General features: G+C 51.5%; 6 protein-coding genes across 6 annotated transcripts; 2 read left to right on the top strand and 4 right to left on the bottom strand.

The window, feature by feature from the left end:
* Nucleotides 1-1175: 1175 nt before the first annotated feature.
* PSV08DRAFT_403374 (mediator complex, subunit Med10) lies at nt 1176-1770 on the bottom strand. Its single transcript, XM_014227741.2, has 3 exons — nt 1711-1770; nt 1544-1661; nt 1176-1491 (listed from the first exon to the last, which is right to left on the bottom strand). The coding sequence occupies exons 1-3, from the start codon at nt 1730-1732 to the stop codon at nt 1203-1205; spliced, it is 429 nt and encodes a 142-aa protein (XP_014083216.1). The 5' UTR covers nt 1733-1770; the 3' UTR covers nt 1176-1202.
* A 199-nt stretch (nt 1771-1969) lies between these two features.
* On the top strand, nt 1970-5067 carry PSV08DRAFT_226809 (PXA domain-containing protein; the record flags this gene model as incomplete). The annotated part of the gene is made up of 3 exons (XM_014227742.1): nt 1970-2489; nt 2547-3414; nt 4096-5067. 3 exons carry the CDS (start codon nt 1970-1972, stop codon nt 4718-4720), a joined length of 2013 nt encoding a protein of 670 aa, XP_014083217.1. The 3' UTR covers nt 4721-5067.
* On the bottom strand, nt 4415-5067 carry PSV08DRAFT_314152 (uncharacterized protein). Its single transcript, XM_014227743.2, has one exon. It carries the CDS (start codon nt 4983-4985, stop codon nt 4740-4742), a length of 246 nt encoding a protein of 81 aa, XP_014083218.1. The 5' UTR covers nt 4986-5067; the 3' UTR covers nt 4415-4739.
* A 4827-nt stretch (nt 5068-9894) lies between these two features.
* On the top strand, nt 9895-10187 carry PSV08DRAFT_314143 (HTH-23 domain-containing protein; the record flags this gene model as incomplete). Its single annotated transcript, XM_066092660.1, has 1 exon — nt 9895-10187. A coding segment is annotated over exon 1 (211 nt), but the record flags the coding sequence as incomplete, so codon positions are not given.
* Nucleotides 10188-13313: 3126 nt separating this feature from the next.
* On the bottom strand, nt 13314-13487 carry PSV08DRAFT_314124 (uncharacterized protein; the record flags this gene model as incomplete). Its single annotated transcript, XM_066092659.1, has 1 exon — nt 13314-13487. A coding segment is annotated over one exon (174 nt), but the record flags the coding sequence as incomplete, so codon positions are not given.
* Nucleotides 13488-13695: 208 nt separating this feature from the next.
* PSV08DRAFT_314118 (uncharacterized protein) lies at nt 13696-14401 on the bottom strand. The gene has a single exon (XM_066092658.1). It carries the CDS (start codon nt 14382-14384, stop codon nt 13914-13916), a length of 471 nt encoding a protein of 156 aa, XP_065948803.1. The 5' UTR covers nt 14385-14401; the 3' UTR covers nt 13696-13913.
* Between the last annotated feature and the right edge of the window lie 1635 nt (nt 14402-16036).

The following is a 16036-nucleotide window of genomic DNA, read 5'->3' as shown; positions in this document are numbered from 1 at the left end:
TGTCATCCGAACAATGTGCTGAGTTATGTCGACGGGCATGGCATAACAATATCATAAGATGCAGCCGCATTGCTCAAAAGCTAAATGACACACGATACTCAATACCTGGGGTAATGTCGATAGATCTAGAGCGCTCTGTCCAACATGCTCCTCGTCTCGAAGTCTGCGGACCGATGGATCTACGGGACAATCTCGTCTCCGTCTCCGAGGCATATAGTTCAAGAGACGAAAGCTTTGCTTACTGTTACATTTGTTAGGCCAGCCATTAAACGTACAAGCCTCAGTCCGTTTCATAGCTGATCAGTGGAGACAAGACTTGCGCACGGCGTAATACCGGCCGTGTGAAACTTTCAGTTATGTATGACATATGCGCTTCGGACCGAAAGCTACAACACGACGCGGCCGGAGCTCCCGCAACAGGGGCATCGCCTCTCACTTCACTTTCGAGTCGCGTTCTCTCGCCATACTTACTTACTCGCCTTAGGGAGGAATTATGCGATATGGACGTTGATTCGCTGTTATGACTAGGAGTAGAGAAGGATCATACCCTGGAGCATCTTGACACATATACATTGGGACAACGGTTTAACGGCGAGTCGAATCTGCCAGGAAAACGAGTCGTATCGTTCTCTATCGTCATGGTCACAGGGTCCAACTACATACCCTGCTCTGCTGACAAGGGCAAGGGGGAAAGACTCATATGACATGACTCGGGGCAAAAACAGAGGACAAGGTGTATAGAAAGCCCGGATTGAAACTATATCTGCTGCTTGTTTTGCTCAGTTGTGCTAGCATACGAGCATTTTCTCAATATTGAATGAGAAACCCCGCAAACCTTATTAGGATCCCTCTTTCACGAACAACCACAGGTTTTGTATTCCTCAGAAGACGGTCCGAAAATGTATTTTATCCAATTGGAAGAACACCCTTGAATGCCGTGGTACTTTTTGGCGGAGCATTGTACGGCATTGCGGAAGCAAAGCCTATTCTTCTTTCACGTTTAGGAGTGGTCACCAAGAACAGTTCCACAGTTCATTGTGCGGTCATAGAGAGATAATCTGTGACTTTATCGAGGATCTGCTGACAGTTGATCTGCCGGCTATGCATGAAACACGGGAAGAGTTTATCATGTCGGTCGGGTTCCATGATGATCTGGACTCCAAGTAAAAGTTCCGGTAATAATGAATGTGAAGCAAATGCATCTACGCTGGCAATTTCCCCCCAGTAGCTTCCACCACAGAGGTAACGTCTTCTTTGAGCTCTGGGATAGCATTCGAGACTTGCCAGGCTAATTGCTCTTGCAACATACGGTATGCATCGATGCGGCCGTTCAGCATCTGATTCATCCGCTGCACAGTTTCCACAAATTCGCGAGTGAAAATGTCAGGGTTCCTGGAGTTCTCGACATAGGACATGACCTCAGGTGGTATATCGATATGTACAGAGGGTGCAGTCCTCGACAACTTTACTAAGTTTTGCACCAGCGACTGGCTGTATACGCGTCAGCCACACAGCAGTTCAAGTCACAAAGCTCTTCACGCACATCTCACGCTTCATAGCCTCTTGGGTTGTGTTGCCATGGTGATCATACGCTTGTACAATAAGATTGTAGAGGTTTTGAACAATGTCTTTCAGTTGGGCTTCAACCTCGACTATCACCGCTAAGAAGAGCATGAGTATAGCGAGCCAACAGTATTCTTAGCTACCTACAATCTGAATTTGGGGTTGTCATGTTGATGTTGACCGTGAAGGTTGTGAAGGAGCGTTGGCGCGTGACAACGTGACAACGTGACACAGAGGTTGGAGGTGCCAAGCTTCGGCTAGACTTACCAGCCTTGATGATCAGCTGGCGTCATAGCTCACTTTACATCCACCTTTCAACAACGACCTTCACCTCGACCGCACAGCAGACCTTCGTCACGTGTTAAAAGAGTTGCTGAGTGTAGGCAATAATGAGAATCCTCCTGCAATGGCGGAGAACATGACCCAGGATTCCGATGTCCCTCTTTCGCAGCCACCAGGCCTTCGGGCCTCAGCACCACCTCCTCCAGGAACTACAGGGAACAACGTCCATAATCATCCTCGTGCTACAAGCCCAAATCGACTAGCTGATTCTCAGAAGCTTCGGTTAGATCCTACCTCGGACAAAGCGACTGCAGCGTTTATTCGACGCACGTTGTGCTCCCACAATGTGCTACTTGGCAACGGCGAGAAAGGACGCAGTACACCGCGGCCGATTGAAGATGTGCTACCTCCCTTGACAAGTTCAAATGCGGTCGATCTTCAGTTATATGGGGTAATTTCTGTGATCATCAAGGAGTTCGTACAGACGTGGTACTCAAAGATCACTCCAGACCAAGTATTTGTCAATGAAGTGATTCAGATCATCGCTCATTGTACCAGAGGTCTTGAGCAGCGCTTACGAAAAGTCGATTTGGAATCACTATTGCTAGACGAGATCCCTGAGTTACTTGAGTCCCATCTAAGGTGTAGGTGATTCCGACCCTGGACTATTGCATGAAGTGTGTCTGACACTCTGTGGCTAGCTTTTCGCATAGCGAAGCGACAAGCCACCTCGTACGATTCACTAATATCAGACCCGCGTACAATCTATCATACGCTCCACCCACACCCTGGACTCTCGCCTGTTCCAACGGACATGATTCCGGCCTCAGTTGTTGAGCAGCGAGAAAGCGAATCAGCATGGCGTCAACTGCTTGTTCACGGCGTATTGGCTCTACTCCTACCCACTGAGGATCTAGAGAATGGGTGTCTTCGCGCACTAGTTGCCGAGATCTTTGCGGAAATGATCCTCGGAAACGGCATTAGCGGGAAAGCCTGTGAAGGCTGGGTGTTATGGGAGGGTATTACAAGAATAGCTGAAGTGCTACAGACGGACGCTGCGAAAGAGAAGGACTCCCAATCAGAAGGTTCTAACGGAGAGCAATCATTGACCCGTCTGGAACGCTACGGGCTTTTGCCGCATGAAGGGACGGAAGTCAGGTCGACAGAGCGATTGGACGCTGAACAGCAGCGCCCTAAGCACCCGCTAGCATCGACAGCGGGACTTTTCTGGGCTGTTGTCCAATATGGATTCATGGCGTTTACTGCGGCGCGCGCAGTGATCTTGTGTATTGCGACATCGTCTTCTCTCCCGTCGAGATATGTCACAAGCGAGCAGTCATCGGGCCAAGCGCTTGGCCAATTACAAATGCCGCAAGCAGAAATGACGACGTCAAGGCGCCCGTTGGGTGCCAAACGGCCCGTAGTGAGTATGGCGCTGTGGAGCTGTGCAGCACAGGTTGTTGAACTAGACAGCCGCATGCCTTGGCTGTCCGGTTTCACTTCAATGGTCCATCGTGCATTCTTGGTCGGTCCAGGCAGGGTGGGTGAGACGGATGGTGTATTGGACAGGTGAGTGACGACAATATCTTCTTTTTCCTCTCGATGCCGTGGTTGGCCAGTGGTCGGGGTGGTGCTGGTCCGTGCGATACAGGGCGAGATAGCTCCGCATGCGATTTCGGTCACTTGACTTGGCTTCAGCGAATGCGACGGCCCGCAGACTCACACACCGGAGCATCCTTGTCGTGGCGCATCGTCTCATGCAAGCCTCAGCACCCGTTCCGGGCGGCAACTCGACACGTTTTGGACATGGCGACTTGGCACTTTTGGCCCCTCACTTTGGCCAAACACCACCACGCAACGCACGATGCTTGCAAATGGGCCCAGACAAGTCTGCAGCGCGACTTTCCGTCAGCCAACAGGACAACATGGGAGCCTACAAAGGGTCTGCAGACCCTAGGCCGTCTCACCGATCGTTCTCCTCACGCCTGCCCGTACTGAGTTTGGGTTCCGGCATTGGTCAAAAAAGATCCCGACCATGCCACCATGGCCGGCGCCAGCTGACATCGCCTCGATATTCCGTCTTTGCATCTTAGCGGCCTGCAACTCCTTTGCCATCGCCATGCCGTACTGGCAAGCATGCGCTTCGCTCGCCCGATGCATTGAAGCATTCGACGAATAGCCCAGAACCCGACCTTTTGGGTGCGGCTTGAGCTGACTGCGACTGCCTGAGTTGCGCTCTTGTACAACCAGTCAATTTCGCTTGACATGGGCATTCGCCTCACTTTGTGAACCACATCAATATCCCTCTCCACCTTCGCCCGACCCATTGGCTCTATGCGCCCTGGTCTCCGTCATATTCAACCACCAGCTACCTGTCCTGCGGCCTAGGTGGTCCATCGAGGCCGCCATACACACATTTGTCCTGATTCTGCACCAATTGCCTTCATACGTCTCCATCGTATTGCGGACACTAACCACGAGCATGTGCAGATTTCTCTCCCGCACTATACACACCAGGATCCTAAACCCCGCTTTCCTCCCAGTGGCGCTTCGCACCTTTCGTGCAACCATTTTCCCCAATAACACGCTTGGGCCCCCACGCCAAATGCCAACGGACGAAGAGATGAAGACGATCAAGCACTGTTGTGCCGCTACGCTCCTCAATCTAGTCCCAGCTAAGGTAGCAGCAACTTTTTTTGCGACCGATGAGCGCGAGGCTCAGACTCAGCAAATCGAAGACGTTCTAGGCTGCCTCGATGACACGTACCTCAACAAGCACCTGATTTTCCAAATTGTGGAATTGATTGTCCTGCGTCTGTTCCCGGAATTAGGGGAACAAAGCGTAAAGGATCTTTTGGAAGAGCGTATCAGCTGAGACGATGGCATTTGCACCATCATGAATTTGCAACTGAAGTTGAAGACCCGCTCTTCTGTTGCCAGGCGCCGAACAAAGTCTCACCGCTCAGTATGCGCGAACCGCTGGGCGCGGCCCGTCGCGCGCTTGTCACTGCTTCTACCTTGTTCAGGTGACTACTAGATTCATGACTTGGGTTCCTGGTCGCATACATGCTTCCTCTGCAGGTTTTTCCTTGTACGGTCGCAACAACAGCGACAACCGCAATTACATGATGTACTGTCATGTATTACCAACTCACCGCGCACCCCGTAGTGAGACGTAGTAAATACACCGCTGCTCCTTGTAAAGAGGGGTTTTGGCCAATCAAAAAATTCATCCGCAAAAAATTGTTGAGGCACATGGCGTCCAAACTGCGGGCTGCCTGCATGCAGCGACGACCACCTGACTATTCAGGCTATTGCCGAACGGAAACTACGAGAAGTGTACTACGAGATACCCCACAGTATTACCCTAACCTCGAACCAGTCTCGAGCAAAGTCACCCTCCATTACGTCTGCTGCAAAGCGGATACTTACTAGGAAATATCGTCATGTAGCAGGGGAACAGCAGTCTAGTGCACGTGTATGAACAGCGCTTGGACAGCCCACATCTCAGCCGCTCGGGGAGCGCGACGGTCCGTGTCAGCTCGACAACTGCGCGGGGATAAATCAATCGCATACAACCGGCAGCCCTAAGAAATCGATATTGGATGGCAAACGATACAGTAACAATACAATAGCAACAGGGACGGCTTCCGTTTTACCTTTGTTCAATCGGACCAGCCTGCCTACCTTGAATATACTTACATTCATGTGCCAAAGCTGGCTTGTCGCAGTTCCACTCATCCTTGCATGGAGGCTCCACAGCACATGTATCTGATAGCGGGTCTGGTTCGCAGTGCTATCGTGAACCATCGCTCGCCGCGGAGCATTTATGTCGCTACCAGTCTTTCCCTCGACTATTTCTAGCGAACCCAAGCGGTTTCAAATTCAAACACACGAAATTCCGACTCCCGATCGGGTTCCAAATATGCAATTGCTACAACCTATTTTGGCCGAAGCCAGGGTAGGCTGTAAAGCTCTGGGTTTCGAAAAACTACCCCGCATGCGCTGAAGTCCAGGCCTGAATCGAAAATTGCCTATCGCTCTCGCCGGGGTTACAGCACAGCTGTACCTGACAAGTCGTACCTGGAGAGCCTAATGGTGTGGTCATACTGTTTCAAGGCATTGGTGTCCGGTTGGGCAGCAGTTGCGCGGAGGCCGTGATGACCGTGATGACCGTGATGGCCGTGATGGCCGGGGCTGCCTCCTCTTGCGGCGCAGCTCTGCATCTTGAGACTTTCACTCTTTCTGATCCTATCGTATAACGCGCGCGCGTTGAGGGCGCGTGCGTAGGATTCAGGTCTGCACATGCCCGCTTTTCTACATATCTTTGTCGGCGAAACTGACATGTTGACTGACTCGGTGCTCAAGGATAATCGTTGAAACGTTGATCCTCTGAACTCCCGAGGCAGACAGGGAAGCCTATTTCGGCAGCACGTTGTGAAGCCGCGCGATGCGCACTATGGAAAGAGCCACGACCCTGGAGGCGCTCACTATCTCAGAAACTCGCGAGATGCAACGTCGCCCGTCCCTGAGTGGCGTTTGGGACAGGGATGTTTAGTAAAGACCAGCAACCCTTCTTTTTTGCACGGCCCTAGCGTCGTGAACACTCCAGCATCTACCATGCTCTCTCTCGCTAACCGCTTGGTGATCAGGGGGGTGTAATGGGCAGCAATGCCTCTCTCTCAGCCCATGTTTCAACGGTTAAACAGCTTGAAAAGCCACTTGAAGACGGAAGCGGGGAAGTTGACTCGGGAAATGCAAAACATCACCCGTAGCGGGCAATTGCTGTTTGCGGAATCGACGCCTCGCCACCCTCTGTACGGTGGGTATGAGGTTCCAATAGTGCGGCATACGGCAGACTTACAGCAGCCACTTCGGATGAAACAAGCAGCTACGGCATTGCTAGTCTTACGCCTCACTCAATAGTGAGGCAGAATATTGGATGATGAGCGAGGGATGAGGTGTTCGCTTGCAGTGTATCGTATGATGGCAGTCAGCGTCTAAGTGTCAACGGGAGATGAGCATGACGTACATGCTGTCAATGCAAACCTTGCTGCCAGTTCGCCACATGATAGCGAGTCGTGTTTTCTGCTCGACGTGAGTTGCACTTGCAAGACCAGTTCATGCAGAATTGGCTGGTTAGCGACTGAGTGGTATTTTCTGGGTAACCGAAGAACAGGCCTGGCAGGGAGCGCAAGGCGGCATGGACACGTCAACCACTGACGGGTGGGTAACACTGTCATTTCTACATGGGACAGTAATGCGCAATGCGTATGCAATGCGTGGGTGCCGTTGCGAGACTTTTGCCATTCAGATTGATCCTATTCTGCCGCCAATTTCACAGCTAGCGATCTGTGTCTTATCGGCCACACGTGACACGACCACTCGGCACACTCTGAGAATCATGTGAATGTGACTTTGTACGTGGCTAGGAGCAGCCCAGAAGCTTGTCCGTGTTACGCGCATGTGCCAAAACTGCCATTAACATGTCACCCGAGAGCCTAAAAAATCCAGATGACGGGATTCTGTTGCTCCAAGAAATCCTGCTTGTCAGCCCGGTTCCGCGCGCAAACCACCCCCTTCGGCCTCCCCATGCTACATTGCACGGCATGGAAAGCTGGTCACGTGGGTGCCACTAGTATAACGCAGGTACCACGGCACGAAGAGAAAAGGAGCCAACGAGAACATGGCAATTGTGAAGTTTTGCCCATCTGGTGTTGTTTCCTGGGCCAATTCCTGCCAGCGCATTGTGCATTGTGCATTGCGCGTTCGACCGCCCATCTAGACCCCACCGTGTGTGCGGGGGAGCCGCCTCAGCTCGGAAAGATCATGCTTTTCTTTACCTTTAACTTTTGTTTTTTGCGCAACAGGCTTTATTGGCAGTTGTGGCGCAAAGCCAAAGAGGCACCTTGTTGTTGTAGATCAAAGAATAGGCTATCCGGCCGTATGGGTAGACAATGAAGCGCGATAATTGAACTTTTTTTTGCTGTGCACCTTGTGTAATAGCACGTTTTGTCAAACGACTTTTTTGTTTTGTTATCTTTGCGGTTCCAGCTCTTCGTATGCAATTTTCTTTTCACCCGAGGCAACCAAACACGTTCATTCGTGTTCGCATAGTAGCCTCGTTTTTTTTCTTTCTGATTCCTATTTGGCGTTTGCAAGCGCGCGCCGAATTCGATCATCGAGGGTTTGATCTTGCATGCGCATCGCGAGGACGCGGAGTCGGGGATGGCGCCTAATAGCATCGAGATCTCTACGTACATGCTAGATATAAGGGCCGAAGAGTGCATCTCCACTTGTGCGCGACGGAAGAGTCAAGAGTAGATACGTAGATACGTAGATGGATGGATGTGTAATTATGCATGCTTTTGTGAAGTGCAGAACTGGGCAGCACGCGCGCCTCGGCCGTTTTGACAAGTGCGTAATACAAAGTAGCGTCATCCATGTTGCACGTGCGGATTGTCAGGTTGACCCGCGCGCCGCGGTCTTGCGCCTCGGTACGTGGAGCGAGAAAAGTAAAAGAAAAGCCATAGGGGAAAACGCTGTATTATGACGAAATGAAGAAAAAAAGCGCTCGTATTTCCTCCTACTACTGAACCTTGCATGCGACTGCATGATACTAGTTGAAGACTGCATTCTACCATGTACTACTTGCTGGTATGTACTACTGCTTCAAAGAACGCAAGGAAAAACAGACGCCTCGTACACTGTGCCAATCCCCTTTTCAACTGTAAATATGCCAATCAATGTCCCCATTTTACCAAAGCCCCACTCCCAAAATACTGATAGCGAGGAAAACAAGAAAGCAAAGCAGGTAAAAAAGATTCCTATTAGGTACTTGCGAATACGAAGCGCGGTACAGTCAGCCCCGTACCCATCTTACTCAACTTACAGTCCCCACAGTATGTACCTACGTACCATACCTAGTACCCACACCCACCCGCGTCACTGGGAACACCACCAAAAAAGGGGCCAAAAGCAAAGACTGCCTATCACTATGCCGAAATGGATGCCGAATTCGGCCACATGTAGCCTGAGCGGAAGGGCCGGGTTGTGGGGATTCTTGCACTTGCTTTTTTCTCTCTTTCGCCATGTTGTTCAGGTTGGGGCGTGCTCTTTTCGGGGCTTGATCGCACGTATATTTGCTTTTGGTAAAACGTCTTTTTTTCTCACTTTCCCTTTCATTTCCGTTTTCAGCTTTCCGTCTTTTTTTCAGAGCTTGATTTCGGGGCCCGAAAGGAAAGGGGGGGGAGGGGAAACAGTTCGGTGAATTAAGTAAGAACATCTAAAAAAATGACTCATTTAGATGTAACCAAAGAATAGCAGTCTACTTTACTACTGGCCGAATTAGTAGTGTATGTAAATCTTTGCCAATCCCCCCAAAAAATGTCCGAGGCGAAAAAAAGCGTCAGCACACTTGCAGTACACCCAGAAAAGCAAAGTTTAGCTGGTTTCGGCAAAACGGGCTACCGGCATTTGCAAACCATACTTTTTTCCTTGCTTTTTTTCTCTCCAACAAACCACCACTGCTCCTTGAGCTCCGGAAGCGAAAATGTACGGCAGATGGAGTAGCAAAAAAGTAAACGTGTTTTACTTGTAGTAGAAAAGAAAGGAAAAGACATATGCAACACGCTACATGTGTAAAAAAAAAGAGTCTCATCCTACTAACAGGCTTAACACTATACCCTATCCTATAACGGGTGCCAATGCCAACCCAAGTAAAACCTATCAACCGGGGGAGATCTTGATTTCCCACGGCCCCTCCTCCCTGCCCCCCCCCACTCTCGGCATATACATCTATTCAAATAAACCACACATCATTTCTCGGCGGCCGAAAAGAGAGAGAGAGAGAGAAAGAAGGGGGAAGCGGGGGTCGGGGGGGCGAAAGGGGAGCAAGGGTATTGAGCCCAAAAAGACCACGACTCGCGTAAGAAATGGATCCCATTAGCATTACTATACGGAGGTGCCTTTCAAAAGTATTGTCTGACGCTAATCTCGGCGATTCGGCGCAACTCTTCTTGGCGCAACTCCCACCTTTGAGCTGAGGAGCTGTTTGATCAGCCTACCTGCTACTACGTAGTTATCTTCTTACTATGGCTCCTTATACTGATATATATACCCGTACCTTAGTAATCGCGTTGAAGTCACCTCCTATTGGCAAGAATACGTCACAAGTTGCTGCGCTAACTGGTGTTCACCCTCGTACTGTTGATCGTATCTATAGTAGAGCTATTGCTGCAGGCTTTGAGCCAAACGAACTTCCTATTAAGATTCTTCCACACCACGTTCAGGATGCTCCAAAGACTGGTAGACCTGCTAAGCAGGCAGAGGAGGTGAAGGAGCAGATATTCCAACAAGTACGACACGATAGATATGGACGAGAGAAGAGCTGTGCTGACCTTGCTGGTGGGCTCAGTCTCCAAGGAGTCGAAATCTCTGCCTCTACCGTCTGGAGGGTGTTAAGAGCAGCAGGATACAGGAAGACCAAGCCAACGAGGAAGCCTGGGTTGACACAGGAGATGAGGAGTGCTCGTCTTAAGTGGGCATTAGAGCATAAGGACTGGACGTTGGAGGACTGGAAGAATGTCATCTGGACAGACGAGACGTCAGTGGTGATTAACCACCGACGTGGGGGCTACAGAGTCTGGAGAAAGGCAGACGAGAGAGTAGTCAAGAGCTGCATCCGTGAGAGGTGGAAGGGATACTCTGAGTTCATGTTCTGGGGCTGCTTCTCGTACGACAAGAAAGGTCCATGCCATGTCTATCAGCCAGAGACAAAGGCAGAGAAAGAGGATGCTGCTCGTCGGATTGAGCAGCTGAACGCTGAGCTTGAGCCTCTACAGAGAGAGGAGTGGGAGCTGTTAGAGTCTATGAGGAGGATAGGGCTACGTAATAAGCGTGGCAGAAAGCCTCAATGGAGATGGACAGAGAAGACAGGCAAGCTGGTGCGCACGTCTGGAGGTGGCATAGACTGGTGGAGATATCAGACCTGCGTTCTGATCCCAAAGCTGATTCCTTTCGCCAAAGAATGCCTCCAAGATAGACCTCAGACTGTTGTAATGGAGGATAAGGCACCTAGCCACGCCCACCACTACCAGAGTGTGATCTATCGCCTGCACGACGTTGAGAGACTACTCTGGTGTGGTAACTCGCCAGACTGTAACTGTATTGAGCCATGCTGGTTCTATATGAAAAGAGAGACTACGAAGAAAGGAGCTCCACAGTCAAGGGCTGAGGCAGTCAGAGTCTGGCAGAACTGCTGGAGAGATCTCTCGCAACTTAAGATCCAAGCCTGGATTGAGCGAATCCTTATACACATTCAAAAGATCATTGAGCTACAAGGTGGCAATGAGTACATAGAGGGGAGAGACAAGCCTCGGCTAAGGCGGCCGTACATCGGCTAGATTATTCTTGGCAGACAATACTTTTGAAAGGCACCTCCGTACGTAGCCCTTTTTTTCCCTTGAAAAAGATAAACCCAGCAAAGGCCAAAACAAAGAGAGCCCCGATATGAGATGAGAGACAAGACGAGCAACAGATGCTGCATCCCGCCCAAAACGGTCGGGCGCACAAACCCCACCCGTCCTAATCCGTCGCAATACACACACACACACACACACACATGTACACACAGACACACGCCCATCCGCGCGTCCACAGCCCATCCATCCGTCGTCGTCGTCGTCGTCGCCCCTACGCACGCATAGACGAACCCTGATTCCCCTTTGCCCAGTCCAAGTCTCCATGATTCGCTACGTACTTTCCCCCCCGTCGCCTCACACATCCTTCCTCCCCTTCTTGCATACACCTTGTTCTTAACCTTGGCTTTTTACCGATTTATTACCCTTCCTTCCCGTCCTCCCCCCCCAAAAAAAGAAACGCACACACCGCTCTCCGTTCCCAACGGGCGCGTCAATGCTTTCCCTTCCTCCCCCCCCCTCCCCGTGGCTTGGAACTAAACCAAGCGAGCGAGGGAGCTGCGCAAAAAGCAAATAACAACATGGAAAACCCGCTTCTGGGCAGCCCTTTATTCTTTTTGACTTTTTATTTTGGCGCATTTTGCTGGTGCTGCGGCTTTGCCCGCCCTGCCCCCCCCTCCGCTTGCGCCCCCGGTGTTGTCTCGAACGTGCTGTTCGGGGAGCCGGGAACGGGAAGAGAAGGGGCGCAGAGAGTTGGGAAAGGAAAGGGTTGCTGCGCCGCCTCCTTGGTGTGTGAGACTACTACTCTACATACTACCGATAACGTGTGTTACGTACGTATAGTCAAAGTTAAGCCTGAGGTGGAAAAAAAAAAAGAAGAAAAAGGGCGTTGAAGGAGAAACGAATTTTGCGAACTCTAATTCTTGCTCTCACTCTCTCACTCTCACTCTTGCCGTGTGTCTCCGTTGCGTGTCTGAAACCAAAAGGGGGTTTGGGACAAGACAAAAGTGTTCTAGATGGGAGGGGCCGGAACGGGAACAACATGTCATTGTTGAGACAAACGACGTAGCTGATTTTGAGAAGGTGTACAACTTTCCCTTTTTTTTCCCCTTCGCTTGTTCCTATTTGAGAGCGATGTCATGGACGTACATCACGCCAGGGGCCTGACATGTTTGAGAATCGACAAAAGGTGTGTGGACGTGGGTTGTCGTCATCTGTGTCGCTTGTAATTATAGAAGTAGCTCCTGTCTCGGTTCTCGCTGTTCGGTCCACCCCCACCCCCTTGTTGTCAAGGATAGTATGTTCGGCAAATGTGTGAGTGGGAAATCTCGTTTCTTGTTTCCCTTCTTTCTCTTTTCGCCTGTTGTGTCGGAGGTTGCAAAAAGAAGAAAAATGCAGGGCAATGTGTTAGGTGTGAGGAGGGTCAGTGCTTCGGGACCGGGGGAGTTTGTAGCTGCTGCCAACGGCGGCGGAAAGAAAAGGGCAAAAAAAGAGAGCGGCCTGATAGGGCCATGGGCCTATTTTGAACGGCCACTTGGATGGATAGACGTGGCCAGGCCGAGGGGAGTGTTCAGGATGGACTTGGTCAGTGTGGCTAATGTCGGGCACGATCAACAGACAGACGGGTATGTTTAGGTGGATGTTTTGCTACCTTGCGCCCATCCCTTGTGCAAACGGGGGGCCCTGCGTGCGTGCGCGCGGGCGGTCGAGGTGGCCGGAAGGCGCACGGGCGCCAGAGGCCGAGCGGCAAGTACCATCTGTTCACAAGCGCAGGCCCGTATGGCGATCAGTCGAGTGCGTCAGTGCGTCAGTGCTTTGCTCCCGCACCAAACACCCCAGCGCTGCCGACTAAGGATTAAGGTCAAGGAAAATGACTAGCACTCAAGGACAACAGGCACAATCAATCATACGCGGTCGTACTAAGCATTAATAGCATTTCAAAGCATAAAACAACCCTTACGTTCAGCCAGTAGGCTCGGCAAGGGGGTTGAGCAACTGTATCGAGCCACCCATGGGTCACAACGACGTGTACGAAACCCTTTGCTCCCTTCACACTCTGTTACTCCAAACTATAATGTCGCCATACCAAGCAAATATGAAATCAATAATGAACACACTAAGGTAACGTGTACAGGTTAATGGCCCGCGCGAGCGGTTACAATCTTCTTTTGTTAAAGGAATGAGTCGGAAATTGGGCTGTGTGCCGGTGTGCTGCTGTTGCGCGCTGCCAAAGTGGGGGGGTATAGTGGTTCGTCGAGCGATACGAAAACGAGGAAAAAACAACAAGACAGACGGACAATACAAAGCATGTAGTAAATAGAGAGAAAGAGAGAATAAACCCAAAAAAAAATAACAATAAAAGAAACAAAAAAGAATGCTAATAATGCGGAGACGAAAATGCAGTGCATCAGATTGACAGAAGGAAAAAAAATCAAAAAGAAAAAAGAGTGGCTCCCATTTAGCAATGTTAGCCGTTTGGGCAGGGTGCATCGAAAACCCTTGGCCTCATGATCCATGAGCCTTGTGCAATCCTGCCATCCTGAAACCAAGCGAATCGACAAAAGCCGTTCCATGGAATAAAGTAAATCATAGGCGCATTAAGGGCGCACAGGGCCGCCAGACATGATACCGAGTGACGCAGCGGCCTCATTAGTGGATCGCATCGACGCTCTCAAGCTTGCTCGTGGCAAAGTTGGACTCTGACACCCGTCGCATGTCAGAGGACAAGCCCTCGGAGTCGCGCTTGATTCGTAGCTTCTCCATGAGCTTGCCAATGGTCACGTATTCTTGTGGCTCCACCACGAAACCTGCGTTCTGCGACTGGAAGAAGCTCATGACGAGCTCCAGGGCCCGCGCCGCTTCCTCTTGCGATGGTGTCATCAACGACGAGTCGGTGCATGAGCACTTGTCGTCCGCTTGGCCCGACGTAGCCGGCAGGGGAGGGGGCTGCATCGAGTTGGGCATTTGTGTCGGCGAGAGTGACATGGATTCGTCAATGGCGGGTAGAGTCCCAGGCATGTCCGCCATGGGCGAGTCAAGAGTGCCGCTACTGACGTACTTTGGAGTCAATGCATCTGAGGAGCCCGGGGGTGACATGTATTGCTCCACGCCCACGAGCATGGGGAACGTCTGGCTTCGCGGCCGCTGAAAGTTTCCGGACCCGGGCTGTCCGTTGGCAGGTTGGCGATTTGGCATAAATGGGTTGTTTTGTCCACAGGCCGAATCTGGGGTGAAGAATGGCGACGAGAGCGATGTAGGGCTTGTGGGGCCGCCTGAAAAGGTCGAGGGCGCATTGTCGGTGAAGACGCTCGACAGTGAAGTGCTACTCTGGGAATGGAAGGGCCTGCGGTGATTTCCAAAGTCATATGTGTCTGGGCTTTCGGTCTTTAGGTTCTCTTCGCTCTTCTTAGTCTTCATGGTCGTGGTGGCTGGTGATACTCCACCTGGCGAGGTTGGCGAGATGGCGCTGGGAGTATGCGCGTTGGACGGCGGATTCGAGGTTCCCTCGGACTCTTCTGCTATGGATCCCTTTCTTGACTTTGCACCCATGAGATGGTTCTTTTGCTTGAACTTTTCCAGCCAGCTGGTGCTGTTGGCCTTGAGGTGGCTGTCCGAGTTGCCGACGGTCTGTGCAAAGAAGCGTGCCTTGTCGCGGATAATGGCATCGGATAGCGGCAGGCCTTGCCTTTGGTGGTTTCTCGCCCAATTTGAAAGTGCACGCTCAATGTCGGGAAACTTGCCCTTTGATCGCTTGATGGGCGATCGGCTGCCATCGTCTTGGTAGAGGTACTTTTCTTTTTGGCGCAAGACTTTGGAAACGGTACTACACAGCGGTTAGCAGGGCGGGAAAATGCACAAGGCATAAATGCAGCGGTACCTTCGTTCTACGCCAAACATTGCTAGATTCAAGTCAGTGATGGACTGAGGGAAACACAGGCTTGGGCTTGTGGGCTGGGCGTACCTCCAATTTCCGTTTGCTTGACTGTAGGGTTGTCCTCGTGGTACTGGCACATGCGCCTGCGGTCTGCGTCCGTAAGCGTCTTTCGAGGCGTGGATGAAGTGCGGGACTGGGTTGAAGTGGCGGAGACTGGCGTTGCTGAAGCGGGTGTAATGGGGGGAGGCGCCGAAGGGAAGAGCGGAGCCTGGTACGTCGACTGGCTGGTGAGCATGCTGGGCCATTGAGGCATCTGGGGCATGATCAGGGGCTGCAACTGGGGGTGTGTGTTTCTCGGAGTCTGGTGGGTTTGGTGGGGAGGGTGCATGCCCGTGGCGTAGATGGGTTCCATGGGAAGGGGCGGATAGGTTGCGAAGCCACTGTAGTCCTGGACAGGCGACTGGTGGTGGGGATTGTAGGGAGCATCTGGGCGCCAGGCCGAATGTTGGTCGTCAAAGGGCTCCTGGTGGAGGTGATGGTCGTGATCCATGTGCAGTTGGCTCATGGCGGGCAGTTCGAAAGGGAAGGGACTATGCAGGCGGGATGGGGGCACGAACGTGGGGAGCAAGTGTCCGTGTTATGCAGAGGTTAGAGGCAGCAGAGGGCTTGAGGCATATGCATCTAGGGCGTGGGGAGTGTTGTGGTCGTAGTAGTGGTAGTAGTAGTGTAGTGAGGGCGTGCATGCATGGGACGAGGGAGGGTGGGTATGTAGTAGTAGTGGTGGTAGTAGTAGTAGTAGTAGTAGTATGAGTGGGTGAGTGGGTGAGTGGGTGGGAGTAGGTATGTATGTATGGATGCAAGTATGTATGTACAGCAGATAGGTACAAGGCGGGTGGAG

The sequence above is a fragment of the Bipolaris maydis genome, assembly GCF_028858645.1.
Source record: "Bipolaris maydis strain C4 unplaced genomic scaffold PSV08scaffold_10, whole genome shotgun sequence".
Classification (NCBI taxonomy): Eukaryota; Fungi; Ascomycota; class Dothideomycetes; order Pleosporales; family Pleosporaceae; genus Bipolaris; species Bipolaris maydis.
Note: the sequence above shows the minus strand (reverse complement) of the source record. Positions and strands in the feature narration are given on the sequence as shown.

Bases quoted from the DNA above. Each gene is read 5' to 3' on its own strand.
- PSV08DRAFT_403374 (XM_014227741.2), bottom strand. From the start codon at position 1,732: ATGACAACCCCAAATTCAGATT. The intron at 1,662-1,710 runs GTAGGTAGCTAA...TGCTCTTCTTAG, and splicing joins GACAACCCCAAATTCAGATT to CGGTGATAGTCGAGGTTGAA. The intron at 1,492-1,543 runs GTGCGTGAAGAG...ACGCGTATACAG, and splicing joins GAGGCTATGAAGCGTGAGAT to CCAGTCGCTGGTGCAAAACT.
- PSV08DRAFT_314152 (XM_014227743.2), bottom strand. From the start codon at position 4,985: ATGACAGTACATCATGTAATTGCGGTTGTCGCTGTTGTTGCGACCGTA.
- PSV08DRAFT_314118 (XM_066092658.1), bottom strand. From the start codon at position 14,384: ATGCTCGTGGGCGTGGAGCAATACATGTCACCCCCGGGCTCCTCAGAT.